Source organism: Accipiter gentilis, chromosome 18, assembly GCF_929443795.1.
Source record: "Accipiter gentilis chromosome 18, bAccGen1.1, whole genome shotgun sequence".
NCBI lineage: Eukaryota > Metazoa > Chordata > Aves > Accipitriformes > Accipitridae > Astur > Astur gentilis.
In genome coordinates, this window is record NC_064897.1 from 19,067,972 (window position 1) to 19,090,297 (window position 22,326).

Consider the following 22,326-nt stretch of genomic DNA (forward strand, 5'->3'; position numbering starts at 1 on the left):
AATGTGGGGAAGGGAAACAATTGCTTGAAAACAATATTTACCCAAAAGACTGGAATGGCTCATTAGATACATTTGTATGTGGGCTTTTTCACTTTACAGTGCATTATTGAAAATAAATACAAAAATTTAACAGCTCCCCTGGAACCACTTAATCCATCATGTACTTTTTCTGTACAGTTCTGTGGTTTACTGTTGTGAATGTATAAAAAAGCTCTACAGTGCAAAATACAATTCTTATTAAGTACTGTTACTGTTTCCAGTAAATCATTTCAATAAAAATAACTCAGGCTTTTAGGAATGTGAGTTTTTCAAAACTGTTGTAAAATTACTACAATATATTTTACACCAACCATTTGCCAGATTTGATTTTGCTCAAATTAAGCTAATGTTTGTGATATGGCAGAAATATGGATAAGCAACAAAAAAATATTCAGGATGGGAGCATGGAGTTTATAACTTCTCCAAATTAAAATATTTTAAATTTCTTAATAAAGAGATATCTAAAGCAACATATTAATTGACTAAAACTGTGCTAAGCTTTTACTTGGTGCTTCTGTGAGTATGCTCAGAGAGTAACTTGTGAACCAGGCTGTAAAGCCAATGGGTTGGTTATACTAAATAAATACCCAGTCTTGTGAGAGAGCTAAGAAAACAGCAGAAAAAACCTAAAAAATATAATCTTTTGCATAAATTCTATTAATTAGTGATAAGGGACTAAAAATAATTAATTAGGGGATCATTTTGGAAGTTAGATGTCCTAATAATTTTGCAGACTGATTTCTCCTAGATGCAGAGCACCCTTAAATCAAGTTTAGACACGGAAGTCACTCACTATGTTATTAACAATAACAAAAATAACACAACAAGAGGGCACAAACTGAGCTATTATTCCTTTGGTGTTTGACAACAATTTAAATCTGAGAAAATGAATCTTGAAATACCTTACTACTTATGATGAAACATATAGGATACTCATAGAGAACAATGAAATATTTAAAAAGATGTCGCTCATTGCTGAACACTTATGCTACATTTGATTGTGAAATTGTTAGCTTTTTGGATATTAGGTGCAAAAAAGTGCAAAGAATATTTAGTTAACTGTTACAGTACCACATTACAAAAAGTATTTTCTAGGCCACAAAGGCCACCGCTGATATAATTTATATTAAGATAAATGTATACACAAAATAGTTTTTCAATCTCCACATACATATATCTATCTCTGTTTCTATATCAACCTTGCAAAATCATGATGAAAATGATCTAGGCCACAGAATCTCGTGGTGAGAACAATGATGGGAGGAAAAAAAACCCACAGAGGAGAGATTGTTCTCCTGTTTAAAAAATTACTCACCCAGAGCAAACAGAGGAATGAAATTCTGCAAGCCTGCTCTGTATTTATGGTGATGAAAATACAATCTTGAGCAGGGAGGATCAGTGTACAGCATTACCAACCCTCTCTGGGAAAAACTATGTCTGTCTAGATGCCACGAATAGCAACCTGGAACAGACATTCGAAAACTTGGGCTGGAGCCTTTTTTTTTTTTTAATTTGTAAAGAATGTCTGAAAGATTTATTTATTTGTTTGCTCGCTTGCTATGTTTGTAGGCACAGAAGGCAAGGTATAAAACCTACCTCCTTTTTTTGCCTTAGAAACACCTGCAACGTTAAGACCAGCATTCCTAACTTTCCTGGAGCAGTTAAGACACTTCAAGGCATATTTCACTGTCTTAGAGATTAGTTCGTGGAATGGGGGGACTGGATCTTCATAAACGTATGCTGTGTCACCAGCCCAAACTAACCAAACTAAAACGGTTCTTCAGAAGGCTGTCTAAACTGCCTTTTCCCTTCATAACTGATTAATTCTCACAAATTCTTCCCTTATCATAAATCAATCTTCCATTGACATTTTTCTTGTGTATGACACTTTTCTTCTGTTTTGGAAAATACGATCTTCTCAGTTTTCTTTATACACGACAAAGATACAAACAGATCCATCACCTCAATTTTTTTGTAGTTGCAGTTCAGCTTTCAAAATCTCAGTCCCAATCATGCAGTCTTTGCCATGGTCTTTGCAGAAAGAAAAAAAAAAAAAACAAACAGAAAAAAAGAAAAGAAGAAACTAACTATCTGATTGAGGTCAACTGCAGTGTTAAAAAGAGCTAAATCCACAAAACTCTTCCAGTTTTTAAAGCAGCTCACTTCAGCCAATACTTTTTGCATTTGCTGTCACTGTGTATTCTAATAAATGAGTTTACGAGTTTATAAAATTGCTACATTTCAATTTCTCTCTCCATATATTGACACAAAACATATCTCAAATTCATATTTAGCATATATTTCTAGAGACATCCAGCCAGGGACCAGAAACTATTCCACTTGAGCTATGCACTTACTCAAAATAACTTCAGAGAAATCTAATACCGTCACATTAAATCAAGAACCAGAAAAATGTTGTGTGCAACTGCAGTTTTGGCCAATTTTTTGAAGAGCTAAACCGCGTTAAATCAATCCCTTCACTTCAGAGCATTCTCTTATCTACAGTTTGACCTGCGTAAAGACCAAGCAAGGACTGCATGATGCCAGCAGCAAATGGGCTGCTCCAAAGGGGCTGGATGCACCTCATCAGGAGACACCTACATCTCTGTGGAGCTGCATCAACTTCCACGCAACTCATTGCAGACACATTAGCTTTCCACAACGATACCCGTACGTGCGCTGGTCAGTGCCACGCAGAGACATCCGAGCTAGCTCTTCCTCAGCCGGTGGGCAGCTGGAGCCAAACGGCCGCTGAGTGCAGCCCCCTGCCCGGGTGTTTTGCTGGACACGCTAACGAGTTCTTGCAGGGGCAGCAGGCATCTTGATTGCTGGAAGATTATAACTGCATAGATCCAGTTGTAAGACCTGTTCCATAAAGGCTGAACTAAAACCCAGTGAAGCCAGTAGGATCTTTCTCGTTGGCTTCAGTGGGCTTTTGATCAGCCCTTCCTCCCTGCCCAAGGGATGAACTGATTTTCCAAACACTCGAAACATGACAACAGTTGTTTTTTCATGCAACATTCAGTTTGAAGTGTTATCTTGAGAAGTCATACAGGATTTAGTGCAATTTAGAAGAAACTTACTACATGAGCTATATATGACTATTTGTTCTCCCTCAAAAGAATTAGGTGTTACAAGCTGCAGTGGTTTTGAATTGCTTAAGGGATTTTTCTTCTGATTTCTTTGTCTATGCAAAGATATAGGTCATATCAAAACACTGCTTGGATATGACACTGGACATGGGCCAGCGAGAAAACAGGTGAATGAATTCGTATGAGGAAGGGTTATATTTGGCTCAAGTCAACTTCGTTCATACATTAAGAAATTATTATAAACTGTAATATAAGACTTAGAATAGGAAAAATGTATTTTAATAAAAAAATATGGATACAGTTCATCTGCGGAAGCCAAACCTTCTGTTTATGTAGATGTGAGCTACAAGGGAGCTTTGGACACTGAACACGATGAATCCACTCTTGTTCCCTAGGGCGTAAGCGGTGGTTTTGGTGATGAACAAGATCCCTGGCTATCAAAACTGGTTGCTCGGCCAGGTAACTGCAAGAAAAGTGTTAGTTTTACAAATGTCATCATATCTGGCTGTGCATCACACTCATTTCAGAGGATGAAAGACTCCCTCAAAGAAGAACACAAATCATATCTAGAACCTTTCTGGATCAAAGTCTCTGGCAGAACTAATAATGGAAAGACAATTCCTAAAATGACTTCCTAAAAATGCTTCTGACTCATTTCACAGGAGTGGGTTTATTTCACCAATCAGGGATGGTACCTCTGTCTCCAAACTTACATAATTCAGAGAGAGACATGAACCTCTAAAAAGAGGCTTCTCTGCTGCATTGACTCAGTTTCCTTGCCCTCACACTCTTCTGTAGGTGTGTTACTGAAGCCTTGCTCTTGGGCTTTTTCTACCTCTCACTGGACATGCTGTGCAGCCACGTGCTACACCATGGGGAAACCTAATGGACCGTGATACCTCAGACCTCAACTCATTTTTCTACAGAGATTGCTTTTGGGAAGGGCTAAACAGTGTGTCCTCTGTGTCCCAGAACAGGGCCTGCTGCTCCTTGAAGCTTCGATATGCATCTTTCTGAATCCAAAGCTGTGAGCATTTTGCACGCAGAAAAACGGTAAGATGTGGTCACAGCAGGTTGAAGAGAGACCAAGCCCAGGCACTTGTACGTATAATCCCCCATGCATTTGAATAAATTTCCCAAAAGTGTCTGTTTGAGTAACTCTGAAGGTACCTGCTGGTATGTTGCCTCAATTTAGCCTAATTAGCAGGCCAGTTTCAGATTAATGTTTTTTGCAACATAACTGTTCGTGCTAAAGGTTTCTGAATAGGAAATGATTGCTTTAGAAATACTTGCAAATGGTCTCTTCTAAGTGGATGTAAGCTCCTTACCATAACCTCTGGAAATTTTAAATGTCTTAATTTAATCTTACAATGCTGTCAGCACATCATGGAAACGTTTGAAATGGCACATTTAAGTAATCAGTAAACCCATGCAACTAGATTTAGGTTGTGTTAAGGATCTTATAGCTGCTCCATAGATGCTGCACTGATTTTCATGATTCTCAGAAGCACCTAAGTGTGAGAGAGACAAAAAAATTCAATATACTGAGAAGGAGAAAATTTCGCTACTTCTTACCTCTACTAGTGGATGCCAGTGAGTTATTGGTTTACGTGGGTAAGCCAACATTTCATTCCAATGATCTCTTCCAAGCCCTTCAGCATCAATTCCTGTCCGACATACCCCAATGACCTCATTGTGCCCTACTCTGAGAATTGCAGAGAGGCAGAATTTTTTTTAATAAAAATAGTTTTAATAACATCTGATGTATAATTCTGTTTACTGGTTTAGTGCAGCACAGAATACATGCCCAAAGTTTCCACATTATTTATTACAGATATTAGTTTTAGTGGTAATATAGTAATATTAAGTTCTGTAATGTTAGCATCAAAAACCTCCAGCCACTACCAGAGTGCTTCTAGCAGTTATAAAATAGCAATGAAAAGTTAACCCTTGCCATTAAAATGTTACAACCTAAAAGACATAAGGACAGAAAAGGACCATAATGCACCAAATGATCTAGAAGAAAAGCATGCTTAAATTTTGTGGGAGAGGAAGGTGAAGGAAAATGGTAGGGAATACATTTCCTGCTGCAAATCCTTCAGACATCATTTCACACTCTATTTCCCAGCTCTAACTGCTGTGGTCATTGGAACTTCAGTCAAAAATGTGAAAGGCAAGAGGCATAGCTATAATAGGCTACACCTTAATACTTCATACTCCTGGAAGTGCCATAAACTTGTTGAGGGACTCCAGAAAGTAATTTTCTCTACGTTGCCTATATGTACCTTAGAATAATGTTTCCTAACTTCCTCTTAGCAAATGCTTGGAAAGGAGCAACTAAAGAGGACTGGCAGTGTGCAAGGTGCTGTGCTCTTCTGCCCCTAATGGCATCACAGTGCCCCTTTCACATCTGACTGAGAAAGTCTTCCTGACAGAAGTTGGAGGATGATCAGAAATCTGATGGCAAGGAAAAACAATTTGAAGATTCGTTTTCCTAAATTGGTCTTTCACTGTTTATTTGCCCTGCAATCTCAGGAGCTCATTACTAATAGCACTTGAATGAAGCAGACTTGGCACGGGCATGTTTCTGTCAGTCAGTGTCTAGTTTAACCTGCACTCCTTGAGCCACTCTAAGCAGGATTCTCTTTCTGTCAGTTCTAGATGTGGATACAGATAATTCAGGCTCAGATATGTTATCAGTGAGGGCTAAACCCAAAGGTTACAAAGCTTCTTTATTGAGTCAACCCAAGAATTAATTATGACTTAATTCAATGAGGTAATTAACATCTAATTATTTTTTAATCATCCAAATTTACTTTGATTTCAAATACCTGCCATTTAAATAGAACTTAGAGGTGTGAGGGTCTTTTTTAAGCTGGGAGACATACCTGATTTATAAAGCTTTTACGTAGTCTAGCCACCAGATGGGGACAGAAATGTATGCCAAGGCTAGTGGCCTGTAAGAGGACTGAGCCATGTTTCTTTGTCATCACAGTTATTGATAACACAGTTAAAATGGCCTGAGCTCTAAAAGGTGTGGAAGCTTGAAACCTCTTCAGGAAAAGACCCAAAGGCTTTATCTTTTGTGACATTGAACCTACTTGAAAGTTCAAGGTGGTGGAAAGCAGTCGTTTGCAATGATCAAGTAACTTCTCGCAGAAGATTAATGGTCAGAAAGCAAACTGTGCTTACCGGTCGTAATCCATCACTGCAATGGAGAGGCTGACCTGGTCCACATTCTCTGGAGGGATATCAAAGATGATGGCCTCGTTATAAACGGGATTGAGCGTGTTCTTCTTTGTGGTCGTTTTCCGCTTTTTCAGTCTTCGACCCTCACACATCAGTGACACTTTGACATATGGATCTGAGTAACAGATAATCAGTTGTGTGCATTTGGACTCAAAGTCATTCAAATGTGTAGCATAAAAGCAATATTTTCTTGTCGGAATGTCATATTGAGAAGATAAAAAATTAGAAAGATTTTAATGACCCTGGCAAACACTGCTTTCAATGTGCTGTCAATGCAAAGGAAAGATGTAGGCATTCTGAGCAGACATGCTGACTGCCAGACCAACGATAGCCAGTAGATCTGAACAGGGCTTGTACCCATTCTCCTGCTACTTCCATTTCACAACCATGTTAAACACACAAAACCCAAAGAGTTCTTATTTGTCCCCTCCCTGAATAGACTCTGCCTTGTTATTTGAAAGAGAGGTAGATTCACCTGATGCGCCAGTTATATCCATTGCTTTGAGATTCCTACATTTGATGACTGTTAATGTCATTCTCCCAGCAGTAGGCAAATAACAAAGGGAAAACATGATCTCACCCAAATCTATGCTTTCCTGAAAAAGAAAAGCAATGATTAGAAATCTGACCATCCTGCAAACAGTTCTGTTCAGATCATGCAAAATTTAGAATTCCTTTTTTAACATGGAGAGACTTCTTTTGCAGCCTCAGATGCTTTTGAAGAGGTCACAAACAATTTTCAGAAATTATTTCTATATTTCTTATTCCTATAAAATACGGAAAGAATACCAATAGGATAATATTTTAGTGACAGGATCTAGAATTACTAAACTGAGAAGTTAAAACAAAAGCAGAGCCAAAACTTTCTGGATTCCTGATATGCTCGTGTTGAATCCACACAAATGATTTCACACAGTCTGCTGAATGTAGAATGTCAAGTTCTGCTCTTGAAAAAACTCAGACTCCCTCATCCCCAACCCTGGTAGGATATTTAGATCACACACATTTACATGCCTATTAGCCACTGGAACTCATGTAGGAGATTTATTTCTGCACAAAAATATGCATACAAAAGGTTTATGCTATCTAAGTGCTTTGAAAAGATGAACACACCTGTAAAAGTTGCTAGCTTTATTGCTCTTACTGTGCTTTGAGGGGTTGCTCTGTTCTAGAAGAAAAGCAAAGTAAAAGAGTAGCACCTACAACTTCCCTGGCTTAATTGCAGCTTTTTGGAGGATAATATACTCAGAAAGATGGATAAGGTCTATAGGAACCTTAATAATCCTCATAAAGAGATGGTTTCTATGTTGAGACAATGTGCTGTGAATTCATGCAATATGATGTTGCTATACAGTTCAGATGGTACAACACTTGAGAAATGTAATCTAAGGAAGAGAGGTTCCTTCAGTTCTTATTTTTCCTTTTCTCACAATTATGTAATTATCCAAATACCACAAAAGTTTAGTTGTTGAGAAGTTAGTTATGTTCTAAATTGTTCCTGTTTTTCTAAGATTTTAAATAGACCCCCCAAAAAAGCCCAAAGAAAATTGCATATTAAGAACAACTCAGGATTTTTAAATATGAGCTTGTAAGGAGTGTGTAAGGAAGTCACTTCTGTAAGGCAGCCATTCTCAAGCATGCTCATGTGATCTCAAAGGACTTTTTTTGACTACTACTAAAAGCTTATTTTTAATATCTCAGTTTTAATATTTTATCTGTCAAACCTACAGCTACCCTGAGAGTACAAAATTTGTTTGAGAACTGCTGTATTTATGGTACAGCTGTTCTAGCATCAGAAGGCAAGCATGATGTATTTTTAAATTATATATACTAAAATAATGATTGCTGTGTAGATGACAAATACATTACTTATAGTTATGAGACAGACTGGGGCTTCTTGTTCACATTTTTCAGTTGTGTATATGAACAGTTTTATTGACTTCCTTTGGGTTAATACTCTGTCTAAATTGAAACAGGTACTTCAGATCTTTCTCGAGTAAAGATGGACTTAATCACATGCCTCAAGGTTTTTTGGGGTTTTTTTGCTTTTCTTTTTCCCCTGCATTGCAGACTTTATATTGAAGAATCCAGTTTTAAAATAGCTTTGAATTCTTTGTTGCACTGTTAATAAAATATTGACTTTTGTGTACATTGGTCAATTCACATGTTCAGTCATTTTGCTGGGATTCTGTTCTGAGAATTAATAGATTGATAAGCATACACTTGAACATACGCTGTGGGCAAATTTCATGCTTGTCAGGATTTCAGATTTCTCAAGATTTCAAAATGATTTAGCTCATTCAGTCCACATAGGATAAATACAGCTGTTTGACATCTCCTTAGCCCAACCCCTTACTTTGCCACACAGAGCGCAGAATTTTGGGCCACAGAGTACATTAACAAACTCACTTTTCTGTTTCAGAAAATATAAATAAAACTTGAACAAATGAAGTGTAATTCTTTCACTCATTTGTTAAAGTGGCAAGTGCTCTCTCTATATTTTACAGTTTTTGTCATATCTGAAATCCGGTTTAAGCACAGCTTCTGTTACTAGTATTACTTTCTGAATTCAGTCTGATTGTTGCTCCTCATATCCATATGTCAAAGACATCTGACTCTTTTGTTTGAAAAGCAAGTATAGTTCCCCCACATCTGGTGCTTCAAAGTTTAAGGCCTATGTTGATAGAGGTGTTGAAGATGGGTTTGATCATAAAACACAGTGGGCAGCTCATAAAATGGACTAATTCTTCCTTCTTCAGAGAGAGGACTTGTGTAGGTGAATAGGGAAAAAATAATTTTGGCAAGGTGGAGTATGAACTTGAATATTCTATTATTTCTTTTTGAAGAGAATTTGGATAGACACTCAAAGGTTTGGCTGAGCTCAAATGATAAACAAGAACACAGACAGGAGTATTTACCATGACTTAAATACTTTAAAAGAAGTGTTGCTCAAAATACTTGCAAAACTCCATATGGTGGTTACTCTACTGCACTTTTTGAAGAGCAGAGAAAAGCAGCAGTGTTTAACAAAATAGCAACCATTTGAGGCTTATGCTCAGTCCTTTTTCTTTCCTTTCTGAACACCATGTACTGAAGTTCTATTGAAAAAGAGCTTGGAAAATCCCCTGCAATCAAACCCAGTGTTTTTGACCATGCAATGAATAAGCAAGATGCCTTAATGCAAAAATAAATACTTGGACAACAAATAAAGGGAATCTTTACACTCTGCACAGCAGACTGTCCAAAGGGCAGATGTATTGAAGTTACCAGAGAGCTGTAACCTGTGTACTGACTACTCAGTTTGAAGTGGCAAGGGATGGTTTTAGGATTGGGAAAAGGCTTTCTACCACTCCACTGTTTATGCAGGCATTTTCTGACACCTGTGACCTATACCTGGAAAAAATGTGGCTTCTGCTGCCCTGAAATGTCTGATTTTCTTATTGTTGAACAATAGTCATGTTGCTCTATGCACTATTTCAATAGATAAATTCTACAGTAGACTAGAATAGGTATTATTTCAAATCAACGCTCTTGTCTATATCAAAGACATTTATGAGTCACTCATTGTAAGATCAAAGGGCTAGAAATAAAATTAGTAGTTACCCTGCACTAGTCCGTAGGTACCATTTAACTCTATTCCTGGCAGAGAGAACTGGTTGTCACAGAGTGCCACCAAAGACTAGGAGTTCCCACAGTCCTCAGGTTGAGTTAAAGCACAAGTTCTTTCAGAATCCTTTAAACAACTCTGATGATTTTATCTTTTTAATTTAATTTGGTACTACTTGTGGCATCTGATGTTTGTTGACAGTTTTGTAGACGGTGTCTTTTTGGTTAGTAAGGAATAGAAAGTCCTAGTACTTTTAATCAGTTTCTACTCTGAGTATCTGCCAAGATTGGTGGTCTTCATATTTGACTGAACTATATTTTGTTAGGACCTCTACAAGTCGTAAGGCAACTGGGGATTAAGATATTAAAATGCATCACTAAAATAAATATTCTTTGGAAATCAATCACACAGGGTGAAGCCCAAGACTAACTAACTTTTAAATGTTCTTTTGAATGATTAAGATTAAAATTATGCATATATATATATATATATATATGATAGTATCAGAGACTGGGTATTGGGATATCACCATTCCCCCCCCCCCCCCACACACACACTCTTTTTTTGTTAGCTTGAGCACCAGAGGTTCATGAATTTGGAGCTGAAAATACCGGTTCAGACCTAAATAATGAACAAATTAAGGCTCAGCATTTAAACTTCTCATGGCGGTCTTTGTCTACCACATTGATTATCACGAGTGACATTTTAAAATGCCCTGGATCCTAAGTATTATTGATTTTAATTGAGATTTTAAAATAGGATTTAAATTACTTCAGGATCCCAGTGCTCTAGAAAATTTGTATTTTTCCCACTTTATAATACACTAGATAATTAAGTTCACACAAGTCATCTGACAGGAACCCTTCAGTACAAGCAAATCTGAGGAAGCCAAGGCACAGAGTGCCCTCAACAATCACGTCTGCAGTACAGTCCACCTCAAACAAAATGCAGCTCAGAAGACACAAGCCTGGACTTAGTGGTTGCCATTCATGCATATTTTAACTATGCTTCAGATTCTCTTACATGTATCATATTAATTAACTCTCATGGAATGTTATCTCTTTCCTATGCCTAGTTTGAGTTTTCCTTTTTTCTTCTTAAATTAAACTTAGATTTCAATTAACAGCTAGCTTTACAGGTGCTCATAATGATTTCCCCCCACTGACTACCAATAACGGATACAAAAAAACCAGCATCAAGCACAGCTGTACTAATGCAAAACGTAGAATTTCTTGGTACTGAATATCTCTTCTTCATTTATTTCTCTTTTGCGTACACAAGCCATCATACAGAGTGAAGGAACTGGACTAGTGGTAAGCGCTATACCAGCTTCAGTTATTTTTATGGCTTCCAGTTTACCTCACTATCCAATCCATTTGCTGATATGGCAATACTAGAACAAAATAAAACAAAGAAAACACTAATCTCAAATGCATATGTCAGCTATTCAGATGAACACGGATTTTTTTAGCTATAGAATACAGATTCTTCAAATAGCGAAATTCTCACCCCGCACAAGCTGCCACACCTGAGTGGATGTGCTAGTAATTTTTTCCATTAGGTTACCAAGGTTCTGTTCACATTCCCTGCTTTATGGGCTCTTGGGAAATCAGTCCAGGGGTTGGCAAAGTCAGATGAAAAAAGGTCCGTATTCTATTTTTTTTTTTGTTATCAGACCCAATGGACACCAGTGCTCTCATTTTCACACTTATGCCTGCAGAATCATAGAATTATCATAGAATCATAGAATGGTTTGGGTTGGAAGGGACCTTAAAGATCACCTAGTTCCAACCTTCCACTAGACCAGGTTGCTCCAAGCCCCATCCAACCTGGCCTTGAACACTGCCAGGGATGGGGAACCCACAGCTTCTCTGGGCAACCTGTTCCCGTGCCTCACCACCCCCACGGTGAAGAACTTCTTCCTTACATCTAACCTGAATCTACCCTCTTTTGTTTAAAGCCATTACCCCTTGTCCTGTCACTACAAGCCCTTGTAAAAAGTCCCTCTCTGTCTTCCTTGTAGGTCCCCTGTAGGTACTGGCAGGCTGCTCTAAGGTGTCCCTGGAGCCTTCTCTTCTCCAGGCTGAACAACCCCAACTCTCTTGGCCTGTCCTCATAGGAGAGGTGCTCCAGCCCTCTGATCACCTTGGTGGCCCTCCTCTGGACTTGCTCCTACAGGTCCATGTCCTTCTATGTTGGGGGTCCCAGAGCTGGACGCAGTACTGCAGGTGGGGAGCAGAGGGGGAGAGTCGCCTCCCCCTCTAGAAGAAGGGGCAGTAGAAGTAGCAGCGTTCTACAGAGGCTGTGCTCCCTACTCACAATATGGATAAACAGAGGAGGGATGTGAGGAGAAGTCTGAAGCCCTTGCAGGAGAGCGTCAATTATCCTGATTGAGTTTTTAGAACAGTTGTTGCTGGAGAAAGCTTTGCTGTCCCTTACTCCAATTAATTTTCCCAGTTGTTCCCATTAAATTCAATAGAAGAGACAACTTTCAGCTAGGAACCTCCACAAATTCAGTGAGGAAGTTAGAGAACCTTCCATGTTCAGGGTAGTGTCTTCTCACATATTACCACCCATAATTCTGAAATGAATAGGAGAAATTATTTACTGACTATACTGACAGAGTAAGAACTTCCATAATTTCCCTCGTATAATCCCAGATCTTAACTGGTTTCCTATGCCAGACGGAGTGAAAAGCTTATAGGGAGCTGATATATGAAATAAAGTGTCATCTTTGCATCTTTTTTTGATCACAAATGAACTCTAGGCCATTTTTTTACTGATGCTTGTTTCTTCTTCTTTTCCACTTGTTTTTCAAGTTTTGCAATTCAAACAAAGTCTTAAAAGAGCAACTCGCTATGGATTCTTACAATGAGCTACATAAATGTTACTGGAACTAAAAAATTTATACACTTTTATTGTTACTAGTGTGCCATTAATTTTCATGGTTAAAATGCAAGTATTTGCATAACTAATACTGCATTAGAAATGAAATCCCCTCAAAACTTCCTTGTTGCTACATTCATTATCATTCAGATTATCATAATCCACAGTAAGTAATAAGTTTTATACTTCATATCAATTTTAATATCCAGAACTACTTTCCTATTAATTGTAATTTAAATGGTGTTTTAAAGATTGTATGTGAGAGTAGCATAGCAAAAATACTAAGGTTGGCAGATATTTATTTTGTACTTGTTTCCTAAACAAGGCATTTGTAAATTTTTTTCTCTTCATTTGCCTGCTGTATTTTGAGCAAGCATCTGTATTAACTAATAATAATTTCCTAGATATCAAAGAAGTTATTCAGGCATTTACATTCCTAGACTTTTAGCTGTTTCTTTTAGTCACCCTGAAAATTGCGTTTCTGTATTGTATGCAAGTTTAAAGAAAAATGCATTGGCTGAGCTTTGGATTACTTGAATACTGCAGGAAAGTAATTCCCCCAAAGGGCAGATTTTTCTCTCTCTCTTTTTCTTGTTCTGTTTAGAAGCATATTATATGTATTCCTGCTTTCCAATAAAAACTACTGACCTCAAGCTTCAAGAATCAGGGATAAAATAAAACATAATGATAATAGTTGGGGGTTGGATGGAAAGAAAAGAAGAGGGAAACCTGTCCCCTCAGACAGTTAGCTAAGACTGTATTAAGACATTTCTGGTTTTGAAGTATAGATCAAGAGTTAAAAGAATGATAGGAGAGAGCAGTGCAGAAATCTACTAGTCTGCCTGTTCCCTCATCTATGCATTTAGAATTTGATGGTATTTATGCTATCACAGAGATTGTCAAAAGCTACATGAAGCTCAAACTGGAGAGCTAATTCTACCAGCTCTCAGGGGGATTTTCCTTTGGAAACCTTGTCCCCACAGCTAATATTTATTTTCCTCTCCTGTCATTCTTTGCATGTCAAATCCAGCTCTTTTTCTTCCTCCCAGCGCCACTTATGGATTGAGCTGTTGTCCTGGGAAATGAATCAATGAGGTTTGTGTTTGTTCTTGCCTCTGTGGAAGACAGTATGGAAGCAGCGGGGCCTGGTGCTCAGTAATGACTGTGTCTTTCACGCGTGGAGGCTTCAGACTTGTTTTCACCCGCCATCCTGATTGCTCTGGGTAAGCGCAGCTGCTGATTGCAGCCCTGATTGCACAGAGAGGACTCCTTGAGATGGCACGCTGGGTCCAGCAGGTTGAATGCTCTCGATAGCACCCCGGGAAGCCTCCTGGGTGCTTCTTTTGTCACCCCCTCTGTACATAACCATCTGCCTTGTGCACCAGGGGGGTAGTTTCATCTTGCCAGGCAGCGAGGAAGCCCATTCCTGCTTCAGAACAGCTGAGAACAGAGGCACTTCTGTGAACTAACCATGGCATCTACCGTCACGTGAACAAACCAAAAAGGATGGGGCTTCCTGTATAAAGGTGCTCTTCCAAAGCAGCAATGCCTTGACTGCAAAGAGACTATTTGCAGTGAGAAACTCAGAGGGCACTTAGGGCACAGCAGGTCAGTCAAGCCGTGCACCTTAGCGTAGCTACCAGGGGACCACCTGGACACAGAGATATTAACTTCCCTTGAGGAAACCATTTTCTTTGTTCATCTAATATTTCTTACTTTTAAGGTGTACTGAAAGTAGTAGTTTGGCTCTAGCGAAGCAGAATATTTCAATAATTTTTCATTTCAAATGAAAAGAAATATTCAATAATAATAGAAACCTTCCTCACTTTCAGTAACTGGACAGAAACCCACCCTTTGTTCATCATCTTTTCTAGTTATCACCCAGACCTACAGCAGTCCCAAACCTAAACGAAAAACCTCAACATGTTTCCTGTAAAGACTGACACAGAGTATTCTCTCATCTACTCAGAAGCAGGTGATTGCATGAATCTTTTATATCACTGGCCCTGAGTAGAAATGACAAGTGCCAGCTATTCTTGGCTTTAAAGGGGCTGTTCCCATTATAGAGATGATAAATGTTTCTATACTGACAAGCCTTTCCTCTTTCACACCTATTTAACATTGTGTTAAAGCTTTTATGTACATTCCCCAAACCACTAACAGTCTAAGTCCGTTCTGATGAGGATGGCTAACAGTAGGGCATAGTCCACTACATTGCGGGTGATAAAACATTTCCTGATAGTGTTGCTCTTTGAACACTAGAAAATAGGACAATCCTTATAATGTGGCCTCAAAGTTTGACTATCATTATGACTTATCTTTGTCAGCTCTACACCACTGTTGCCTTACTCAGAGTAAGGTCTAGTGTGCCAGTTTTTATGCACTTATGAAACAGCAAACTATGGAGATTTCCAAAGCAATCAATCAATTTAAAAAGTGTAATAGGAAGTTACTAAACTTTTACATCCAGAAAGTGTTAGATCACAAAAGGTGGTCTTTTTGCCGAATCAGTTTTACAACACTGAATATTTGCACTCAAGTGCTTGTTAGCATTTCCAATAAATGAGTTTCCTTTTTTTAAAAGTATGCAGTATATTTTGATAGCAACAAAACCTCAGAGATGTATGCAAAACTCACAAGCACTTCACAAAACCAGAAGCTAGATATGTTGACTAAACAGTCCATTTGGTATTACTTGTTTCTCTCGTGTTATGAATTAATTTCCTGAAGTGTATTAAGAATTACAGTATTCCAATATACTGAACAACCTTCGCAGGTGGTCCAAAGCTGCCTCTTGAATTTTTCTTTTTTTTAATTAATCAACCAAAGAGAAGTAAAGGATGGATTATTTATTGAAAATTCAATCACCCATGTATAAGCAAAATTCAGGGATATTAATACTATCAGATATCAAGGATACTTTTTTTCCACAACCGATTTTACACCAAATTTACCTTGATAATTTAACTTTAAGAAATGAAAATGCCTTAGCACTTACAACAGGTACATGCTATATATTACACGATAGCTGTAGGTTTTCAACACAACATATAAGAGAGAAACAATGATATGAATGAAAAATTAAAGAAACAAAATACAAACTACAAAAGATAATAAATATCAACGGTTGAAAACCATAAGAATAAAAATGAGCGTGTGTGTGTGCCAATCCCACACTTCTATAAAATAGTTTCAAATTACTATTGTGAGCAAAAAAAAATATTCAAAAATATTCAAGATTCCCACAGAGTCATTGGTTTTACGGCCAGAAGGACTCAGTGCAACCATCCAGTCTGCTTTTCCCCAGACTGTATTTCCTGTACCAAATAAAAACTATTTATGAATGTGCCAGCAAATCTTTTTAAAAATGATGTTAACTACTGACAGAGTCGTTGCATAGCAGAGACTCTCCTGATGTCCTGTGGTAACTTCCTTCACTGGTAAAATGTTGCAGCGCATTTCTTTGGTAAATCTGTCTAGTAGGTGTTCAACTCTGAGACTGCAGAGCCTTGTGTCATGAAAATAGGTTCTTTCCAAGCGGGTAATAGGAATGATTTTTACCCTCACTCTACCTTCTGAATAGAAAAGTTTTGACCGTGGAAGAGATGTAAAAGACTCAAAGCTGAAGAGAGGCTACTTCTGCTGTGTTTTTTAAGTTTTGGACCAATCCTTTGATCTATCATGTCTACCATTTTCTACCATCTATCATTTAGCAACACCATGAGCAAATCACTGGATGTAGGAAGCATGTCTGAACAAAAGACTGAAAAACTTCACAGAACATGCAACAGGACAGAGCAGAGGTGAAGAAGGAAAAAGCATGAGAGAAATATATTTGCAGAATGGCATCTTGGTTCCTATGCTCTACTGTGTAAGTAAGGACCTTCCCACTGAGACAGCCAGTTTGTTTTTTGAAGATTCTTTATGAACACCAAAGCATGCTTGCCTGGAGTACAGTTACTTTTCACTAACTGTAGAACCAGCTGGATCTTTTTTTTCAACACTTAATCTGAGTCCAGTTGACTCTGGCAAGCATTAGTTAGTTATTTAATTGCTAGTTAGTGACTTTGGTAAACTTTAGAACTGGTGCTTAAGACTATGATTCCCCATAGATTAACATCTTATGCACTGTTTATTCCTGTGCAGGATTGTCTCCCTCATCTTACACTTTCTGAAATGGCAGAACTAGAAACCTTTATTACTAACCATTTTTAATCTACATGAAACAGCTGAAGTAAAACACAAGACAGCACACTGCACATATACTAACAGGACATCATATAGGAGGGTTTCATTTTGCCAGGAAAAATCAATTCTATCAGTTTCTTACATACTTTTCTGAGAATAGTGTAAGGCTTGTGAAAGCTGATGCGGCCACCCAATACTAGAAGATACCTCAATTTTATGTGTTTATTGTTAATGGTTAAAGTGGAGACAACCTATTCACACACACAGAATACTGTAAACTATACTGGCTGAAAGGCTGAAATCCAAAAACTTGATGCTTTCTCTTAAACTTCATACATAGTAAAACACCAGCAGAGTGAATTAAGCACTATAACTGCATGTACTAACCCTTCATGAGGAAGAGACTTGTATTAGAATTCAGCGCCAAGATTAGCAACCATTTTCATCCAGATGTATATCAGTATCTCTCCCAACTGCATAATTTGGTATGGCATTTCAATCTGCTCAAGGCCAGTGATGAACAGTCCAGGGATTCTAATTTGCTGAAACCATTCTAGTTATCAGCTAAAAATCTCACACACACACCTGTTGCAAAGGATCAGTGAGCATTTAAATCATTACTGAAGTATTACAGATAATATCAAAGCTAGAATAAATAAAAAAAAAATTGTTACTGGGCTATTATTCCAAGACCTTAAACACAGATCTAATTTTAAGCTTGAGAACACAGTTCTTAAATTTACCTGAAATCTGAGCTTGATCACACTAAGCATACGCAGATGCAGTTTTCTGGAGGTGTGCCGGAGGCTGTTCAGACTAGTTTGGTAGACCCAGCAGTCAAAATAAATAGCTGTTTTTGTGAATTCAAATTTGAAAACTGTCTCCACTATGCTCTGCTCCCTCATATTTCTCCTTCCTTAGGAAACACATTGCTTATGCTCAAACTGATGAGGAAATACCAGTCCTTTGTCCTCCTAGTCATGCAGTCCTAGACTTCCTTATCTAGCAGGTATGAACAGCATGAAAACATTTGGGAAGTCTCTGGCTCTATTGAAGGGATGGTATGAAGCTTCTGTCACTGAAGTCTACTGCTGCTCTGTCCTCTGCTCATCCCTGATGTGGAAGACCAGTCCGTACTCAAACCCAGGGATGACTCAGACTGTTTTGAATATCTCCACAGAACAAGAGATGGAAAAACTTCTACATAAATAGCATAATAGTTAAAAAACCACCAAAATCAAACCCCCAGACTAAAATATTTCATATTCCCCCCCCCCCACCTCCAAATTCCAGCCAGGGAAGATGAGTTTGGATTTCAAGGTTAATAAAGACAATGTTTGGTTTTCCCACTAGTAGCCCGTCATCCATCCTGTCATCCATGCACAGGCCTCCTTTTCTTGCTTGTAACAATAAACAAATAATTTCTATTTCCTAACTGTACTTGCTTGTGCCTCTTGAATTTTGCTAGTAACCAGCAGCAACACAGATACATCTACTGGGGACCTTAAGCACAAGACAGCCAGCAATGAACATTTCAGACTTCAAGCATTTTTAGCCTCTCTCTCTTCCTTCACAAGATTCCCAACTTATGAATATCTGCTAACAAGAGCAGGATGGGCCCTGTTCCTCAATAGATGGTCATTTTGAAGGACAGGGTATTTTGCTGACAGGAAAATGTTAATAGTTCTTGTTATGCAGTGACTTTTGTGATGTACTATTTAATTAATAAACTTAATTTATTTTTGCACAGTGAACCGTAAGGGTGATGGTATGTTCCCAGAAGATTTTTTAGTAATTAAATTTTATAACTTCCTAAGCATCTTATTCTCTATGCTCAAAGGAAAATATTGTCAACTTTTTTTCTTTTTTTCTTTTTTCCAGACTCTGCTGATAAACAGGATGCTCTGCCACGAACTACAAATAGAAATGAAAATATCACATTAATAGTTTTGGAACACATTACTTACTGTGGTGGCACAGTGGATGTCTTTCCATACATTGGCTTCCCTGGAGAGATCTGATACTTCAAAAAGGTTATCAAGAATAACTTCCCCAATCATGTCATGTCTAGAAAATCTGTCAAAATCATAAACACTGAAATGCAATTTCCTGTTGCTGAGTTGATCATAGGCTACAGGAAACTGAAAGGTTTCATCAAAGACAGGATTTAATGTCTTTCTGTGAACTCGTGTCTGAAACTTCTTTTTCCTGTCTGGAAGCAGATAAATCTTAACGTAGGGGTCGGATGTTCCCGTGAAGTCTTTAGCAGGCAGATCTAAGGCTTTGACAATTGTGACAGCCAGAAGTTCATTCTCATAATCATATCGGAGAGTGAAGTTAAGTTTTCCACATGTTTTCACATCTTCTTGTTGCCCATCAGAATCCACAGATTTCTGTTTGTAGAGTTCCGGTTTTATTCTCCCAATGCTGGTTGTTGTCTCTCCCCTTTGCAAAATCGGATCTGTTCCCATGTTAAAATCAACACTGGACACCTGCATCTGCCTTGGCAAGTGCCTCCTGAAAGAATTGTGCCTGCACACATACACACACACACACACACACAAAACGAGCCATGGTTATCTCCAGGAAAAGACCTGGCTATTACTAAGTAGAAAATACAAGAAGACCAAATTAGTAAGGGTTCCTCTTTTAAAAATAATTTTAAAATAAGCCCCCACAAATGTTTTGCAAGTGTTAAAACATCCTTGAGAGGAAACGATCATTCAGAATGAACTTCTTGGCCTGAGGGACACCCAGTGTCCTGGCAATACATATATTTATAACATTGTTTTCAGGCTATGGACCTGAAACTGAATTCAGGTTCTCTCACAGAACAAGATGACAGTTCCAACATTGCTTGATCCCACTGTGCTAGGGCCTGAGTACAGTATAGTCAGGCTGAAAAAAAATAACTGGCAGAATAGTCATCGGTACTTCCTGGGTTTTGGAGGCATTCTTTGGTGGTTTTTTTCCAATTAAATATTTACCAAGCTTCACAACGATCACTGTGAAAGGTGCTTGAAAAGGCCATGTAGACCTATGTCTGGAGGTTTTCAGCACGGTGCTTTGCCATCCTACAATATTTTATATATAACTGCTCAGTATTTGCTACCCTGAGGTACAGGCTGCCTCCTCCAATCATACTGGGAACATTTTGCTCTGGCTGCAAACATTTCAAAGTTTTGGTCAACATTTTTCTGTGATAGGTTTTTTTTCCTTCTGTTCTCGCACTCTGCTGTGGACTGTATTAGAAAGCTGATTCCTGTACTCCTAGCAAGAAACAGTATGTTTAAATCCTTGTAATTCTGAATACAATGTTGCATAAGCCTATGTATTTATGGGCTTATCTTGACTCATGGACATGTACGGAAATTTGTGACTTTCCTACTAAGAGTGAAATCAAAGCCCTGGCATGCCATACAGCCTTAAAGTAGTATAAAAACACTGCTCAAAAAGGTTCATAGAATTAATCATCAGCAGATGATGCCTTTATGACCACCCTGTCCAGTTTGATTTTTGGACATTTTCACATTTCCCTGGTACTTCACTACCCCAACAATCTCTACTGGAAAAGCTCACTACCTCCTCCTGTGAGCATACTTAGTTGCCATTAAAAAACAATTTAATTGTCAGAATTTCCTCTGCTTTTTGCAATCAATTGCTTATTAATGCCAACTGCAGCCTTGCCTTATTGCTTGGTTTCCCTGTGGTGTTGTGTTCTGAAAACAAGAGGTGTCACAGCTGTGTGTTTCTTTCTTTAAATCAGAAATGCAAATTGTCCATTTGAAAGCAACCAGGACTCATTTCATAGATATTTGTATTTTTGCTGTAAGTGAAGTGGTTGCAGAAGGCATGAAGCACAAAACTACCGCAGTTCAGCTGAGCAGAGATACAAGAGGGTAATCTGCAGCCATTAAATAATAGACAAGAACGATTCCCCTTTAGACTGTTTCAGTACTGCTAGGTGCAGGGAGCAGCCCCAGCGTAATGCAGGAATAGGTGGGGGAGAACTTCATAGTCTGCATTTGAAGTAGCTCCAAAAAATCCAGGTGTTTCGATCTCAAATTTAGACGAATTTATACACCCTCTTGTAACACGTTCTACCCTTTCTTTTTTTACAGACAGACAAGCTGCAAGATTTTCTTTTCTCTTCAACGTTAAAACTCCCTGAATTCATCGTATACAATGTCCCCATTGGAACGGAGTGAGGAGAGGAAAGGCCCTAACGAGTCAGAAAAGTACAATATTGTTCTCAGGGGGTTTCAGGGCTGTCCTTGTGCCTTTGTCCTCTGAGAAGTCCAGCCTCGTAGGTGTGCTAAACACAGGGAAGGAACTGAACTCCACCCAAAATGTAGTGGCAACAAACGTTTGGGCGTGCAGCAGTTTAGGCACTGGCTCTCTAGGATTTTTGTCTCGTAATGATAAGTCCGGGAAGACCTGTGTTACTGCTGCTTCTCTCTGTGCTAATGAAACCTGTGCAGGTAGGTGTTCCTGAGCGCTCCTCACACCTGCAGCTGTAGCACTGAGATGCCCAGCCCATCATGTTCAAACCCTGCCGTAGGCAAGCAGTGGAGATAACTGCCTGTGCAGGGGAAACAGTGATGACGCTGACTGTATGGCATTTCCAGTTTGACTGAAAACAGATACAGGACAAATTCTCTTTTCCTCGACTTCTCTTGCATTTATGAAGGTCTGGATTAATACTTGTAAAAGTGACATGTAAAAAAAATCTATTATATCTAAGGTACCGACTTTCTTTCAAATTTTCAAACTTTATGCATGTAAGATCCTCCAGTGGAACCACTGTTGCGAGATGTCACTAAGTAAAGCAGTGCAGCCGTATGACTGTTCCCTGTGGGAACCAGCAGAGCTTTTGCTCTAGTAAGCGAAGTCCTAATTACATAGCGCCTAGTATCTGTTCTGAGTCACAGCATTTCACCAACATAGCTAATTGGTCTGTTAATTATTAAGATGCTTCGTTGTTGTCATGGCAACATATTTCTCTTCCTTTGTTCTGCAATAACAAAGGGATTAATGACTGTGATAATGAAGTACAAGGATGTCAGGCAACCAGGTTGTGAAAATGCAGTGAAGCTACTAACATGCAAATCCAGGTATTTGGACCTCTACTGGCTCTTACACATAGCACTGCTATAATAGACATGCCTTCCATAATTTAGAACAAATAAATTTTGAGTGACAGCAAATCTGTATGTAAATCTCTAATATAAAATTGTGCTGGCATGGGAATAATGATAGCATGAA

At 38.5% G+C, this 22,326-nt stretch overlaps 1 protein-coding gene across 1 annotated transcript in view; it reads right to left on the minus strand.

Annotated features, from left to right (window-relative positions):
- Nucleotides 1-2,212: 2,212 nt before the first annotated feature.
- SYT10 (synaptotagmin 10) overlaps nucleotides 2,213-22,326 on the minus strand; it is a 37,155-nt gene continuing 17,041 nt past the window's right edge. The window contains exons 3-7 of the mRNA XM_049821735.1: nucleotides 19,029-19,593; nucleotides 6,856-6,976; nucleotides 6,324-6,495; nucleotides 4,707-4,836; nucleotides 2,213-3,594 (exon numbers count right to left, since the gene is read on the minus strand). Of these exons, the coding sequence (XP_049677692.1) occupies nucleotides 3,523-3,594; nucleotides 4,707-4,836; nucleotides 6,324-6,495; nucleotides 6,856-6,976; nucleotides 19,029-19,593 (1,060 nt within the window). The 3' untranslated portion in view covers nucleotides 2,213-3,522. The remainder of the gene's footprint in view (nucleotides 3,595-4,706; nucleotides 4,837-6,323; nucleotides 6,496-6,855; nucleotides 6,977-19,028; nucleotides 19,594-22,326) is intronic.